The 16,877-nt window shown below is 37.1% G+C and overlaps 1 protein-coding gene across 2 annotated transcripts in view; it reads left to right on the top strand.

The window, feature by feature from the left end:
• The window catches only part of USH2A (usherin), a 386,355-nt gene that overhangs the window by 154,450 nt on the left and 215,028 nt on the right, over positions 1–16,877 (top strand). For both annotated transcript variants that reach the window (XM_071805984.1, XM_071805985.1), the window contains exons 28-31: positions 29–232; positions 368–448; positions 2,722–2,907; positions 14,579–14,692. In XM_071805984.1, coding sequence (XP_071662085.1) covers positions 29–232; positions 368–448; positions 2,722–2,907; positions 14,579–14,692 — 585 coding nt within the window. The remainder of the gene's footprint in view (positions 1–28; positions 233–367; positions 449–2,721; positions 2,908–14,578; positions 14,693–16,877) is intronic.

Raw genomic sequence — 16,877 nt, forward strand, 5'->3', positions numbered from 1 at the left:
GTGATAATAATCCCTTACTGTTTGCTAGGTTTCGGTGGTTGCATGAAGGATGTCAAATTTACACAAGGTGCTGTCGTTAACTTGGCATCTGTGTCCAGCAGTGCTGTCAGAGTCAATCTGGATGGATGCCCATCAACTGACAGTGCTGTTAACTGCAGGGGAAATGACTCCATCCTGATCTACCGAGGAAAAGAGCAGAGTGTTTATGAGAGTGGCCTGCAACCATTTACAGGTAACACATTGGTTCCTTAAATGAAATACATTTTTATTTCATTGTCTATTAATGTATTACCATGTTCACTGGCTTGTTTGGTTTCTTTTTTTTTTTTTTTTCCTTCTCCTCCATCCTTCTCTGTGTTTTTTGAAGAATATCTTTATAGGGTCGTTGCCTCAAATGAAGGAGGATCAGTATCTAGTGCATGGACCCGTGTTCGTACAAGAGAATCAGGTAAATATAATTTTAAGTCTTACTTATTCCCATTTATTGTTAGCTGTTAATGTCAGGCTGGGCAAAATCTCACCACAACAATGTTGAGTAGGCTAAGTTGCATAGCATTTCTGAAGGAGCAAAACTGTTTTATGCTTTGAATAGGTTCCAAATTACTGTTGTCAGCTATAAAGTGTTCAGGCAAATATTTTCCACACATAATTCAAAGTCTTTTCCAGGTATGGTTTAGATTACATAGTTGTGTAAGAGCAAAGAAGGTGAAAGGATTGAACTGCATTAACTGAGTAAGAACTGCCCTACATCTAGGTGTGTACATACATGCACATCTAACCTCACGTTACAGGAGTCTGCTGGAGTAGGTAAATCTATATTTTCATATGTGTATCTTAGCGATACAAAATCAAGCATAGGGAAAGTAGATACTGGGACAGCAGGCACAAGCTGTGGAAGATAAGAATCCATGTAGCTGTTAGAGAGAAGGTGGTCTTGTGGAAGTTTTTCTTTCCGTTACCGCCACATGGGTCCGTTGCTCAGGGCTGCTGAATGAGGATTCTTTAAACAAATATCCCATAGATTGTCTGTGAAAATGTGGTACTATTTACTATGAAAGCAGCATATGGCTTATGGAGAAGGTTTCAAAGTAGGAACACAGTACCTCCTGAGCCTTAAAGATCAATTTTTTCATATATTTTCTGAGGAAAATTCAAAAGATCTTTCCTTTTCTGTTCTGTGTTTTTGCAGTTTGTTGAGCAAAGTTTTTGAAGATTCATAGTTGTGCGTGATTTATTTCATCAACTTTGCCTCTTCTGGAAATTGAAACCTAATTACATTTAATTGACACAGAGAATTCTTTTGAGGGAAGTTATTCAATGTATGATCTTAAAGAATGATATGATACCTACATAAGTATTGGACTTGCAGATGCATTCCTATACAACTTACTGTCATTATTTTGTGTACCACCCAGAAGACAGAAAATTCATGCCTATTTTCTTGTTAACTGTCCGACAAGTATAAGATTTACCATAATTTCATGTTTGCAAGCTGACCACAGCATTGAGCAGCTACACGTTCCCCAGGGCTGGAGAATAATTGCACTATTTAATTATATTTGAGTTGGTTTTGTTATGTCCCTTATGAGAAGACCATCTGCTATACAGTACCTTACCTTGCCCTGTGATACACTTCAGAACTAATAAGACCGATACATTACTGTAGTAACTGAAGCTTTCCTAGAGTATCACAGTTTACAAGAATCACAACTTCTAGATATTTTTATACTTTCCATTCTGGTGCCCTTCTTAGGAAAACCAGGACTGCATTCATATTTAATGAAACTAAACAATAAAACTAAAAAAAAAAAAAAAAAAAGAGTTATTTGATGGTGAGAAAAGCAAATGAGCATCAACAGGGCTAGGGAGTCCACATGCATTTGCAGCAAACTTGTCATCCATCATCCTGCCATAGTGTTCCTTGGGCCTTTCCTGTGCATCCCTTGTGCAGTCATCTGTGATGAAGTTGTTACTGGCCAGACCTTTACTTGGTATAGCAATATCTAATAAATAGTTAAAGGTTATGTGAAATGGGATGATTTTTTATTAGCAACTGCATGCATATATGAGCTTGGCTTTCCAGTTCTTTTAAACATCTTCATTTTCCTTTTTTTTTTTTCTTTTTGTAATATGGAATTATCAGAATGAAAGGAATTTGCAAAAAGGCCTCACAAATATCTGCTTTGCCCTGAGACAGCTGTACGGCATTGTGGAAATACGAAAATAAATGGAAGAGCTTAGATTTTTTTTAAAGTACTTTCATAAATAAGAATGCACATTTTTAGAATTGGTATATAGTTGTGGCATTCTGTGGCCCAGGTATCCAAGAGATAAATATCAAACTGTTCTCTGTTGCAATACTGTCTTGCTTCATTCAGTTATGTGATTATAATGCCTGAACTTGTTAGCTACCTACAATCCACCTGCTCTCTTTGAGTGATGCTTAAATATGTTTATACATTAAATGTTTTTAGAAAATCACAACAAGATAAGAAGGCATGTTATGTAGATGGAGTTTTGATGGTTTTGAAATATAGCTTAAACTGAATAGCTCAAGATGTGCCGTCATATTAAATCAATGCTGAAAAGTTACAACTCTAATAAATTGTATTTATGCTAATGGTTGAGTCTGATTTACTGCAGCCATTAAAAGTGAAGAATAGGGGCAATAGTCTCCTTAGAACTGCCATTTTCTCTATTTTCTATTTTATCCTTCTACAGTTCCACAAAATGTGCCAACTCCCTCAAGAGTTCACAGTATAAATGGTTACAGCATTGAGGTCACCTGGGACAAACCTGCTGGGGTCATAGGTGTAATTGAGAAGTACATTTTGAAAGCGTATGAAGAGGATGGTCCCAATGTACCCATCGCTAGTGCTGAGCTTGCTGACACCAGTATGCTCACAGGTAAATGTTGTTAAGTACCATTTTTAGGCATATCTGATAACACGGGATGCTTATACCTCGTTTTGTTGAGCTTTGAAGTATTGTCTTTTGTTGTGTATACACAGCATATATAATGGTTGGAAGGGTAGTATTTAGTGTCAGAATCCACATGCAGAGCAATGAGCACACTTCAAAGAACAACAGAAATTAAGATACAACTCAAATACTAAAAAACAGTTTTATTTAAGGTGTTACTTCTCAACCTATTGATATTTTGGGGGACAATACTTCTTTTGTTTGGTTGGTTTTGCTTAGTATATGTGATTTTATTTTATTTTTTTCCTCCCCTGCTGTTACATTCAGTTCACCTAAATAAACTCCGTATATGGGTCCCATGAGATACTATTTGACCTGAGGTATGAAAGCACTTGATATGCTTGCCTAATATTGATCATATAAACATAACTGATTTCTGTGGGAACCAGTATGTATTTATGTTAATCAGATGTTTTGCTTGATACCACTGGGATGTGGAGGTGGCCTATTATGGAATGAAGGAATTTGAGACCTTGAGTTTATGGAGTTTGGTCACTGTTGAGCTCTGGGTTGTGGACAGGAGCTGTGGGAACTATTGTACAGGAGATATTTTCTGGATTCTAGATCTTTTCACCAATTGGAGGCAGAGCTTTTTAGGAAGAAAACCTGAACTCTTACTGCCTCATAGAGAACAGTTTGGGACCTCTCTTTCTGTCAGGGTAGCATGGATCTGGCTTTCTGCTCTCTATTAACGGAAAGCCTTTGCTGGCTGCTAGAAAATTGCGTGGGAAGAGAGCATGTTACAGATAGTCTGAATTGTGCTATATCATGACTAAAAGGGGCAATAATAAAAAATCTTACTTTCATTGTAAGAAACTGTGACTTGTTTATATACTCTCTAAAATTAATTATATAATTCATAACAAATTAAAAAGTCCTAATCACATAATACTCTAAGGTGATGCTTTGGTTTGGCCCAGCTTTGGGCAGTGTAACAATGTTAGAATGTGCCTCTAACCCTTAGACAGTATATTATTGCTGCTTTCCTGAAGCCCAGGCAGCACGTGCTTATATGTGTTGTGTTCTTTCTCTGCCATAACATGTGTATATCTGTTAAAAAGCAAACATGCACATATTTTATTTTCTTCAGTTTGAAATCTCTTGATGATTTGTGAGTAATATGCTTAAAATACTAAAACTGCATGGGCTTTTTATACTTACTGTGATTTCTTTCATGAACTTGTTGATGGAATAATCTTTATCTATGCTTGAAAGCAATACAAATTAGGTTAGTAGAAATTAAAGACCATGTTAGAAATATGTGGGTTAGATGCCTTATTCACAGATGATGGTCAGAATAAAAATTGTATTTAAGTTTTTGTTGGCATTGTGCTGTGATTATGTGTCAGGCTTATGAAAAAGTCAATAACATGCAGCTTTCAGGAGGCAGGAGAATGAGACATTCCTTTATATTAAATAGAGACATTATAGCAAAATAGTTTACTATTCCTTATTATAGCAGATAGCTGTTGAATACTACAAAATAAAATGACCCTACGAATTTAGGCTGCATTCAACCATGGTCCTCTCTGACAATGTCAGACTGTAGATGCTTAGGAATAAGGTGTAAGAAATGTGCTAAGCATGGAGTAAGTCTTCCTGTTGACACAAATTCAGATGGTACTTTGTGGAATTCCTGAGCTGAAAGTTGCATCTGGACCATAATGCTTAATGAATTGTCTCTCTTTTTTTTTTTTTTTTTTTTAAATACTTTTACGTTTTCGGCTTCTATAACTTGCTATGGCAGTAAGTTTTCCAATTTGGTTTTGTGTGTGTGGAAGGAGTCCTTCCTCTTGTTATTTATAACTGCTGCCCAATAGTTTAGTTATGTATTTTCTAATTTTGGCATCGTACATGTCCTCATGCTGAGGTCAGAGCTGAGCAAGTGAAAAATGAAATCACTGATCTTGAAATTATTTTACCTTCAGCTCATTGATTTCAGTGAAGCCTATACAGATGCAATATTCTATGGACATTGGGAAATGGTTACCTGTAAATGTCAGACTCCCAAGAAAAGGTGTAGCTTCCTCTTCTGAATTACCTTTTCTGGTTAATCAAAATTTAACATAAGCACAAAGGCCCAGGGGAAGACATGCTGTCTTTGCTCACTTTCCCTTTGAGTTTGCTGATAAGGGAAATGTTGCTTTTTCCTCCCTAATTTCAGGGAAATTTCTTCAGAAATTCCTTTGTTCAGTTCTGTGAGAAGATGCTACAGTAAGCTCAACAGCCAGGCTTGCTAATGCAACAGGAGTGAGGAAAGCACCACAGCTCTCACTGAGATTGTTGATGGAGCAACTCTCTTATTCTTGTACTACTTTAAATTTTCATTCATTTACTCTGCTGCTCATAAATGAATGTGAGGGAACTAGCAACCTCTTTACCTTATTTTTTTTTTTTTTTCTTGCACTGTTTTGCACTCATCGGTTGTGTTTTGTTTTATACTTAGACTGTAAATTCTTTTGAACAATTACCAGGGCCTGTTCTGTGCAGTAGGGGCCTGAGTCATAACTGGAACATGGTAAAAAAAATTAATAGCATTGCCCATTTCCCAGAAGGCTGTCCTGTGTGTGCTGAAGTCAGAAGAACCTGTTGTACCCTTGTCAAGAAGAGGTAAAGCTTAGCTAAGAATTTAAGGTAAAATAGGTCTTTAAATGACCATAGTCCCACAGTCTCAAATGTCTATTTCTGACTCCTCAGAAACTAAAATCCTTCGAAATCTGACCCTTGTAATCTTCAAAATATCAAACTGTTTTTCTCACTTTCATCCAAGAAAGGAATATTCAGCAGATTTAAATCCTTAAAATGAGGTTCTGACCGTTGAACCAGAAGTTTATTGGATATTTCAACATGGTGTTCAGGATTTGTATTCTTGAATGAGAGTATCAAGTTAGAGTGTTAATGTTTGGAGTTCAAGGAGTACCGTGCTAGCCCATCTTGCCTTCAAAAAAACCATGTAATAACATTGATACACTTTGGATACAGCCACTGACACTCAGCAGAGTAATAAAGGAAGTACAGGGTCAACACATCAAAGATTTTTTTCATAAAGGCTGGGTTGCTTTACTCCGCATTCAAGTGCATTCCACATGCTATTGTTATGCTGCCATCAAAATTTGGAATGTAAACTAGGATCAGTATTTAAACAAATAAAAGAAGCTTTAGAACATACTGTTTCAGTGTGGTTTGTGAGCAGGTGTTCCTTCTACTTTCCTCTGGAATCCGTAATATCACAGAATTACAGGATCATTTGGGTTGGAAGTGACCTCTTGAAATCATCTAGTCCATCCCCCCAGCTCAAGCAAGGTCAGCTGAACCAGGTTTCCCAGGTCTGAGTCCAGTCAAGTTTTGAATATCTCCACAGATGGCAGTATTCCTCTACGGGAAGCTTATTCCAGTGTTTGACCACTCTCACAGTAAGAAAGTGTTTTCTTGTGGTCAAGTGGAATTTCATGTGTTTCAGTTTGTGCCCATTGACTCTTGTCCTATCACTGGGCACCACTGATGTGAACCTGGTGTCCTCTTTGTTCCCTCCCATCAGGTGTTTATACATCTTGATAGATCACCCTGAGCCTTCTCTTTTCTGGCTTGATCAGTCCCAGCTCTCTCAGCCTCTCCTCATAAGAGATGTGCTACTTTCCCTTTATCATCTTAGTCGCCCTTTTGTGTCATCCACAAATTCACTGAGGGTTCACATTTCCCTCATCATCGAGGTCATTAATTAAGATGTTGGGCAGTATCGGCCCCAGAATCAATGCTGGGTGTCTTGCCTCTGACCAAATTTTGTGCCTCTGGTCACAATCCTCTGATGCTTCTCTTGTCAGGCACATATAAGAAAAACATTTTGTAATTCAAATTGCTCTCATTATAGAATTCAGGAGATCCACAAGCCTTGAAATTTTGTCATTTCCCAGTTATTGGCAGTGAAGAATGCTAGCAAAAGCTGCAAATAATAATTAAATAAAATATTCTGCAGAAGAATTCATGGATGTTTGGTATTCCTGTTACAGACTCTTTTAATTTTCTATGTTTTGTGCAGTTCATCCTGCTTGTGTCATTGCCACAATAGCCAAGTGCTGGAGTTGTGGCTGCACGCGTGATAACAAGAAAATTGTTGTCAGCGGCTTCCCCTCTGAATGCCCTGCATGTTCCCTCCTTCCCTTGACACGTGTTTGCAATTACTCTTCACCTTTTAGTCTTTTATGCTTGGCAGATGAATATCTCAGGAAAAGTTAATTTAATGATTTAATATGGTTAATCAAAGTGGCTCGGCTGTGCCTCGGCTTTGAAAGCGCTCTAGCTAGGGAGTCCCTCAGAAGAGGAGATGGGACCTCCTGCCATGACTGACAGGCCTGGGCTCAGCTTGCTGCTGGACTGGCGAATGCCTGTGCTCAGCGAAATGCAGCTGGCTGAGCGGTTCTCCCTCTTGGGGAGAGCTCTGCTGGGCTTGAGCAGGCGCTGCCAAAGCAGCCTGTGGCTCTGTGACCAGCTTCTGTGCCCTGAGCCGTGCCTCCAGCATTTTTTGGGAGTCCCAGGGCATGCAGGGGCAGCCCTGGGGACAGCAGGGGCTGGCTGCTCCCCACAGCCCAGGAGCCGAGAATGGCCATGCTGCAGGCTGGGGAGTGCCTGTGCTGGCAGGCTGAGCCTAAAATGAGAGTTTGCTGCTGGGTGGCTCTTAGAAAATATTGTTTTACTTTGGGATATTTTGATCTACATGGAGCACATAAGAAATTTATTTCAGCCAGGTAGTTTGCTGCATGAAGCTATCAGTGAACTACTTAGATAATACTTTCATGCACTTGAAATTACTTGAAAGCTCTTGGTTTGTGCAAATATTTTATGCTCAAAACTCCTTTGCTGCAGTTAATGAAATTTTTCTAAATTTGTGGAAAAGCATTGCAAACCAAGAGTAGTTGTACTCACTGATCCTTATGGGTCCCTTCCAACTCGGGACATTCGATGGTTCTATGATACAGAGCCAGAGCACTAGGAGGACTTCCAAATCCACACTCCCAAGTTGGGACAAATTTCTAAGATTCTGAAACATTTCATGAAGATACAAAAAGTCACAACGTACTAACCAGATTTGGTATATTTAGCTTGTATTTACTTACAACAAAAATCTGACAAAATGTTTAAAGTAATAGAAGCTGAAACTTTGTATTGAAAAATGGCTTTCAAGAGCTGGTTCACCAGGTGCTTGAAACACTCTTAAATACAAGGATGATTGTCACTTTCATGCAGTTCTTTGTCTTCTTTTTGTAGAGGTAACCTTTGGTCAGAAGCACAGATAGACAACCAAGAACATCTAAGTATTTCCCATAGCCAGGAGGATCACAGTATGTGCCTTACAGTGCCACGCCATACTGTGTGAGATCTGGAAGGCTGTATATCTCTTTCTGACACAAAGGGGCATAATGTACCGAGACCCTTGTCTTGATGGCCGCAATGCTCGTTGTTGGCCTGTTTTGTCCCAGTGGGTGTTTTAAGGACATTTGGTCTCTGTGTCTCTCTCACCCGCATGTACACACACCTCTTTCATTGGGAGGAGCTGAAGGAGTGCGCCAGGAGCTGCACCTGAGCCCCTGCTCAGATTCTGGTTTGACTGCAACAGCTGATGCAACATGGGGTAGCCAATAGATCTGTCTATGCCCGTGAGGTTTCGGAGTTGTCAGGTGGTGCTTGAGCTCCTGATGACTCTAAATCAGTGTGGCTGTGGACTGGAAGAATGTAGGTTCATAACCTCTTTCATTTAGCTGGCCTTAACACAGTAGCAGCATATTTTTCAACATATGTATTTTAAAACATAAATGTTATTAATATTCTGCAATATTAAGGTTCTAACTTGATTGAGTCTAGACCCAAATTAATCTTGTTTACAGTCCGATGCTGTTGTATAAATTTATTCATATGAAGTGTAAATTGTCTAATTAAATAAACCTGAACATTTTATCAAAATTGCATTAACAGTTAGCTACTTATCAATACTTCTATTAATAAAAAGAAATCAACTTCTTAATGTCCATGAAGATGGAAAGAATTATTAACATGTTTTTTTATGGACACACCCAAAAAAAGATTGCAAAAAAAAAGTTGTCTTTCTCTCTCTGCAAACTTTTCAAATTAATCATCCTGCAGAAGATGAACAATGAAAAAGTTATCTAGAAGGATCAAAAGTAACGTAATGATAAATATTACAGAACCAGTACTCTCTGTGGAGTCTTGGGCTAAGATTTTTTTGTAAATTAAAGCAGCCAGAGAATTGTCCTATGCTATGGTAAGCATAAAAAGGCTTCTTTGAACCGCTGCAGTCTAAATTGCATCTTCAAGGCCAGTGGAACTTCTGTATGGTTGGTTATGAAATTTTTCTGTTGAGGGAAAAAAAGGATTTTCCAAGCCGCAAAACTCCAGTAAGTAAAGTAAACCTTTTTGTTGTTCTTATAAGTCAAAGAGTTGGAACAGATGCCTTCTTGTTCAATAATTTTTCAAAGTTTTCTGACTTGTACTATACTTACGGTAGAAGATGCTTTAAAAACGCAGATGTATGCGACAGATTGATGTACACAGGCTGCCAGTCCAGCAATGCATATGTAGAAGACTCAGGTACTTAAACAGTTTTTGCTACAATCTGTCGAAAACATAAAGTCAGTTGAGGACTTCCTTTTCTGGTCAGTGGACTGTGATTAAGTGTTCTGTGGCAATGATGCATCTCGACACACAAGTGATTTTGTTAGACAGATGCTGTATGACCTCGGGCATTCAAGTTGGCTAAATAGTCTTTAGGTTTGAGGAGGGGAGATTTGGTATTTTTTTTAAAGAGCTTAAACAAGAATTAAGGTAAATCTATAAGGTCAATTGTTGTTTCAATTGCAATATGTGTGTTTTAAGATAGTTCTTTATGAAGTAGAGCATTATGGAGGAAACAATGAAAAAATCTGGCAAATAAAAGTCTCTGGCAAAAAACTACACTCAGCTTGTGAAACAAATGGAATTTGTGTGGGTAAACTCTGGTTGTCTTTGGGAATCTTAATATTCAGTAGCAGAGCTGAGTTTTCAGGCTGCATATGAAAGTAGTGCCTGGTTATGATTAAAATTAGTTAAATTTACTTGTAAAAAAAATTGAAATAGCTTTGCAAAATTTTTCTCTTCCATCCTCTTAGCTGAGTGCATTTTTTTTTTTTTGATGGAAGTGAGGGAAAAGAACATTAGCATTTGTGTTACATCTGTAAGATAAAATAGCTTGTGTGTGTGTGGGTATGAGTTGTGTCCATGAGCAAGTGGGTTTAGTTTTGTTTTTATGGGAAGGTTCCTTCAATTTATGTGTTTTTAAAAAATCACCTCAATTTATATTTCTTTAACCAATTCATTATGCAGAGTCAAAGCTCTATAAGTTACCATAAGTAAGTGTGCTTTTTCACCTCTGAAGACCTGGTGGTGTTTTGAAGCAACTTTCTGAAAAAGCAGGATGGCAGATTGGAGCAGTGAAGCAGCTGCTTTCATAAAAGTCTTTTAACTGGATGAGGAAATTGCTAAAATGTGATAATTGCCTTTGAATCTATTTTTCAGTGTTTGTGAATAGAATATTAGCCCTCATACCTTAGTGGTAAAACCACTGTTTTTCCTTGATGAGAAGTACTACTTTTCTACTCAAAATCTGTCAGAATACTGTGGAATCTGGCTGAGCTACCTAAATATATGATACCTCCCTTTTTAGATGTACTGAGCAAAATAAATGTCTGTTTCATGAAGAAGTGAAAGGAAGAACCTGGATATTTAATTTTCTTATATACCGTATGTATTAGAATGATGAACGGAGTGGATATAAAGATGCAACTAACTCTGACTAGTCCACACATCCATTTTACCATAAGTTAATTGTTGACCTTTTTCTACTGTCCATGAAAATGTTTTTGTTTCTTATATGCAAGAATGAACCCAGCATTTTCTCTGATACAACTCCAAACTTCAGCTTTAAATGCTGTAAATAATTAAGATCCTTTAAATAAAAGTATAGAAAATTAAATACTAGTTTTGCATATGAAGTGAGCTTCTTAATGTTCTAGGTGTGATTCCAGATAACTCTTTTATACTGTTAACTTTACATTCATATTTAACAAATGACATTATTCAGTTTCATGGGGTCACTGTGTCAAAATGTCTGTGTTAGAACTTTAATTTATTTCCAAAGGTTCTTTGAGTGGGCAGATAGGACTGGTGTGTTAGAATGATTTACAGTCTCTGATTCCCCATGTGGATTTTGAGGCTTGGAACGTAGTCTGTAATGTAAATTTGAAGTCTAGATGGGTTCAGCTGCTCTGTAGTGGCAGGCAGAATGAATGGGACTCATATCCCAAATGTGGGAGGCTGACCCTCTTCTTAAATATTGATGATGCCTCTAATTCTATCTCCTGTACAAAGTGTCTACCTCTCCCCTGTTAACATTACTAGAATATATGCAGGTGTGGTTGTGGCCAAATTGTGCTTCGTAAGCATCCTGGCTTAGAAAACCTGATGCACTCACATATCAGATCAGCAATTATTTGGTATAGGCAAGCGATACCAGTCTGAGAGTGTGGTCATTGATGAGTTAGGGAAAGTTTTTTAACACTGTCTACCCAACTTCATTGGATCATAGGCTATTTTTTATTGCAAAATTTATTTTGCTGCGTTATCAACTAATTCACGTGTATCAGTGGTGATCTTTGCTATGGGCATGCTGACTCTGTACTCTAAGATAGTCAGGCACCGAGTGTAAATTGCACTGACTGACTAAAAGTGCAGAGGAAATGAGTGGGTAATGAGAGCAGAGCAGCCAGTTCTTTAATTGAATTAAAAGCCGGGTGACACCGATGCAGACACCTGTCCAATTACAGACAGGCCAAGGTGTTTACCATTGCTGTACAAGCGATTTGAAGATGACAGAAATCTTTCCGCCCACAGATTAACATAATGAAGGAGAACAGATTACAGTGGATGCTGGCCAAATAGATAGGTTGGCAGCTGAGAAAAAAGTAGTTTGCTGAAGTATGTAAATAAAATCTGTGCACTTTCTATTGCCTACCTATGCGACACATCTGTTTCTTTGTTGAAAGAAAGCAGTGCAAGAGTATATGTGAAGGAAAATATTAATTAGGAAATGAAAATATTTTTTTTAAGTTACTGCCTTTGCTCAATAAATTACTTAAACATAAATCTGTTGCAAAAGGATTTTGTTTGTTCATTTTTTTCTTCAAATTCTCACTGCCCTTCACAAACCTACTTATGCAATGTACACTCTGTTGCACTGCAGGTGCTTTATATAAAACCTTTCTGCTTTGTCAAAAGTAAACCAAACAGCCCAATCCAAACCTCCTACAGCTACAGGCATCTTTCTGGATATGTGCTACTGCAGCTCTTAGTGCCTGAAGCCATTGGTGACCCCACAGAATGTCTTCCATCAAGAAATGCAAGGAGCATTAATTCACTGCTTCATAAGAAAAGAATGCTACAAGTGCTAAATGTACAAATAAAACTAAATTGCTTCTTAAAGCACAGCAGAGTGAATAGAGAGATGGCATATACACTATACCATGCACCTCTTGACTGAGAACTTGAAAATGTCACAGTTAGGGGATTTGATTTCTCCATGTGTTTATTCGCTGAAGGTAATTCCAATAGTACTTTTTATACTTTCCCATGTTTAACCCTCTGTGATCTGGAAATATGTGCTTTCTACTAAGTCTTATGCAAATAAAAAGAAATTTATGTGCTGAAGAGTTTACTGTAGTTTCCAATATTCCTGCTTTACAGGGATAGTCATGCTTTAAAACATCATTATTTCATATTTTCTGCTTTTTGAATGCTCTTAAAAATACTTACCTTCTATCACAAGAAGATTACAGGCACAGTTCCTTGAATGGTGGCTGACACAATGTGCTTTTTCTTTCTTGTCACATTTACATTATGTAGTAAGATGGCAGTACGCCTTTCCACTGTTAATGGGGGACTTGCAAAATCAAAAATATAACCAGAGAAAGCAGATTCTAGTCAACTGGTTTTAGTTCAACATTACTCTGAAGTAAACGTGATTACTTCCAAATATCTCTTTGTGTCTACGAGTAGAACTGGACCTCACAGAATTCAAACAGAAAGATCATTGCAGTGCCAAACTTTAAAGATTTTGAATTAATTGCAAGAAAAGACACAGACATTAGTAATTCATTGAAAGCTAATCTCATATTTTCCATGTGAACATGTGTTAGTAAACACAATATATATATTCACAGACTTTGATTGTCCCACTCAGAAAATAATGTATGTATGCTGTAACTGTTAACTTCCAGCATCAAATTCTCCAGACCCTTTTTGTGAGTGTAAAGGGCTTACGTGGGGAAAAAAAATGACATTTTTTTAGAAAAAACAAAGCTATGTTGCATTCTATGTTGTAACTCAATGAAGAGTAATAATAAAGACCAGTTTCTTCCACCTATTTGTGTACATGTAATGCTGAGGGGCTTTGCAGTGTTATAGTACTGTGGGATGTTTGGCCAAGAATTATGGTTCTCTGAGGTACTGTTGTTTCTGAAGCTGCTTTGCAAAATCCTGGCATTGGATATTTCAAAAATAACATAGTTTGCTATAGATATAGATTATATATATATCTCTATTTTTTTTTTAATGAAACACATGAAAATGAAAATCATTAGCAAATGATTTTACTAAAAGCTGTGAGAGTCAGGGTGAGAACATGGTTTGAAATAAAACTTGATGTGTATTGGCCTCCTTTTAATTACTACTGCATTTTCAGTTTATATTACTTTCTTGTCAGACCTGTTTTGAAATGGGAACTGCTGATGTTTCTAAAATTACTATAAATGACATTTTTTTCTATGTAGTTCTGCGTATTGGAGTTCAAAATACTGTGTAACTTCCTGAAATGGTAAGCAGTGATTTGTTGCATTTACTGTGACAAGGAGTAGATCAATATGTGGGAATCTAGCCACTTCACTAACATAAGTAGGACCTGACAAAGCATAAGATTACAGATTTTTCTTTTTTCTTGTGAACCCTTGGGTACTGTGTCGCCTGAATTATGTTACTGTAGTAGTATAGCAAATATATGGTCTTCTCTATGTTGCTACTGAAGTAATGGAACACAAGTGGGTTGTTTCATACAAAACAAGTTTTTGGTTTATGTGTGAATAAGGGCAATATTGGAGAGGAAGCATTAAAAAAATTTGTTCTGGGAGACAGTGAAAATTTCTTGAAAGAATAACTGGGAAAACTTTGTGAGGCAGGGACTAAGAAAAAAAAACACCTTTATTGTCATTCTTGTATTAAAATATACACCTGAATCTTGAAGTAGTATCTGTTATAGTGAGCATAACTGAAGGAAGTTAGTTGCATCATTAGTATTAAGGATCAAATAAAATACCATTTACTCTTAATTTATTTTGCAAAATGGCATAATAGGAATGAAACCTTAAAATCATTTTTCTTTTCTGCCTCTAACAGTGGACGCCCATAACAGAAAACTTTATTTTTTTTACTTGTGTCTGTGTACATATGTAATCAGTCTGTAGAGTGTACATGCGTAACACCTTGCTTTCCTCTGTTGCAGGTCTATTGACAGGTTTGCATCCCTTCACAAACTATTCTGTAACCCTAACTGTTTGCACTTTGGCTGGCTGTACTGAAAGCTTGCATGCATTGAACATCTCCACTCCACAAGAAGGTAAAGTAATTTCAAAGGTCTTGACTTCCACATTTCAGTCATGAATAATAAAACAGGAGAAGAGCTAAATGCTGCAAAGCCATTTGCTGGAAAACCCCAACCTAATTTGATGACAAAGTGCATTGCCAGACCATAATTGCTCCATTTTTTGGGGGGGTGCGAAAATGAATCAAACTCCATACCCTTTAATGACATGCATCTTTAATAGCTGTAATGCAGATTAATGGGCTTTTTAATTGCTGTTACATTGTTCATGCAAGAGCCTTGTCATTAATATGAAGCATCTGAAAGATTAATGAAAGCTTCCTCATTTTACTATGGCTCAGAAGTAAATCTAGAGACAGTCTGACTAAAAAGAATTGATTGTATGGCACAGTATGAAATTGAGAATCAAATGGTTGATTTCCATGGTTTCTTTTAACTGCTAAACACCACCAATAGGCAACAATTATTTCAGTGTGATGAAACTCCAAATGCTGATTGAGTTATTTATTAATCATTGTTCAGATTTTTACCTTTTTTTTTTTCTAAACACTTTTACATGTTGTTGTGCTCAAACTTAAAGCTTGTGAGTGTAAATTAGTGTTTTCTATGCTTACATTGAGAACTAGAGCAGAAAGAAAGAGAAAATACATTATAATTCTCACTTTAGAGACTAGGCTGATAAGTAATACACATAATTTACTGGAGTAAATGCTCCCAAAATATCTGTGACATATCTAACTCCATTCTCAATTAAACTTGAAGCCCACATCTCCTGGTTCCATCATCCCAAAGCCATGTTAATCCAGTTTAAATCATCGGTTATTCCAAATTCACGCCAGTAAAATAATGAAGAATTTAATAGAATCATAGAATTGTTTTGGTTGGAAGAGACACTCAAGATCATAGAGTCCAACCATAACCTAACTCAGCACTAAACCATGTCCCTAACATGCTCATCTATTTGTCTTTTAAACATCTCCAGGGATGGTGACTCAACCAATTCCCTGGGCAGCCTGATCCAATGCCTGACAACACTTTCTGCAAAGAAATTTTTCCTCATATCCAATCTGAACATCCCCTGGTACAACTTGAGGCCAGTCTGATGTTTATTTATAGGACAGTAGTTAATCTTCCATAATGTAGAGTAGTTTTCAAAATTCCCTCCCTTCCACAGTGCTTTGTTTTATCTTCTCATGTAAACTAGGTAGTAATACAGTACCAATAAAACAAAACAAAACAAAAGATTAGCATGAAGTTATGAGAATTACAACCACAATGATTAAAAGAATGCTAGAATCTTGAACTGCTGCCAAAGCAGGTCATGCAAGGAGTTGTCCTGATGAGGACAGTCCTGAAGATTGCAGTCTGAGGTTTCTGGAACAGTGTTTTGATGTGCACATGTCAGCAACTGCCAGCAGCTCTGATCAAATAAAAATCCTATTATCACTTCTTGGAAGTTCTAAATAAACTGAGCTTGTCTGGTGGCATTATCCATGAAAGGGTGTAGCTTCTGACAGGCAAATAGTTAATAGCCTCTGTGACGTAAACATGAAATACAGCATTGTATATTTCTTTCTGATGTAATGTAGTGACTAAAAATACAAATTGTTGATTTTATTTTCTCAGCTTAGTGAATAAAGCAGGAATTCTTACATGTGTTTGAGAAAAGCATCCACTATTTTCAGATTACTGTCATACAGAGTAGATTTAGGCAAGAAAAAAAAAAAAATATATATATATATATATTTTTTTTTTTTTTTTTTTTCCTCCCCCAAAGATCAAATAAAACCATGGGGAACATGTGTTTTATCCCTGAGAAGAATTGAAGGAAAAGTCAATGTGTGGAGATTCTATTTTTGGATGCTCTTGTTGCATGCTCTTAGTAACAATAAATGGATGATACAGAAGACAGACACCATATCACACCCTCCAGCTATCCCTGTTTCCCTACTGAAACATTCATTACTTTATATTGTTTCACATTGCCAGCCACTGCTAGTTATTGTTTTAAATTGAGAGCACAGAGCTTGTAAATTACAAGATATTCCTCCCAGACTAAGGCCTGAGTTCTGCTCCCCCCGTGATATTCAGTGGGATTGCTTGTGCCTCTCACATATAACTCATTGAAACGGTGAGAGAATTTGGCTTTTAAATTATTATCCATTGCCAACTTCCAGTATATTATATACATTAAATCTAG

This window comes from Patagioenas fasciata, chromosome 3 (assembly GCF_037038585.1).
Source record: "Patagioenas fasciata isolate bPatFas1 chromosome 3, bPatFas1.hap1, whole genome shotgun sequence".
Lineage (NCBI taxonomy): Eukaryota > Metazoa > Chordata > Aves > Columbiformes > Columbidae > Patagioenas > Patagioenas fasciata.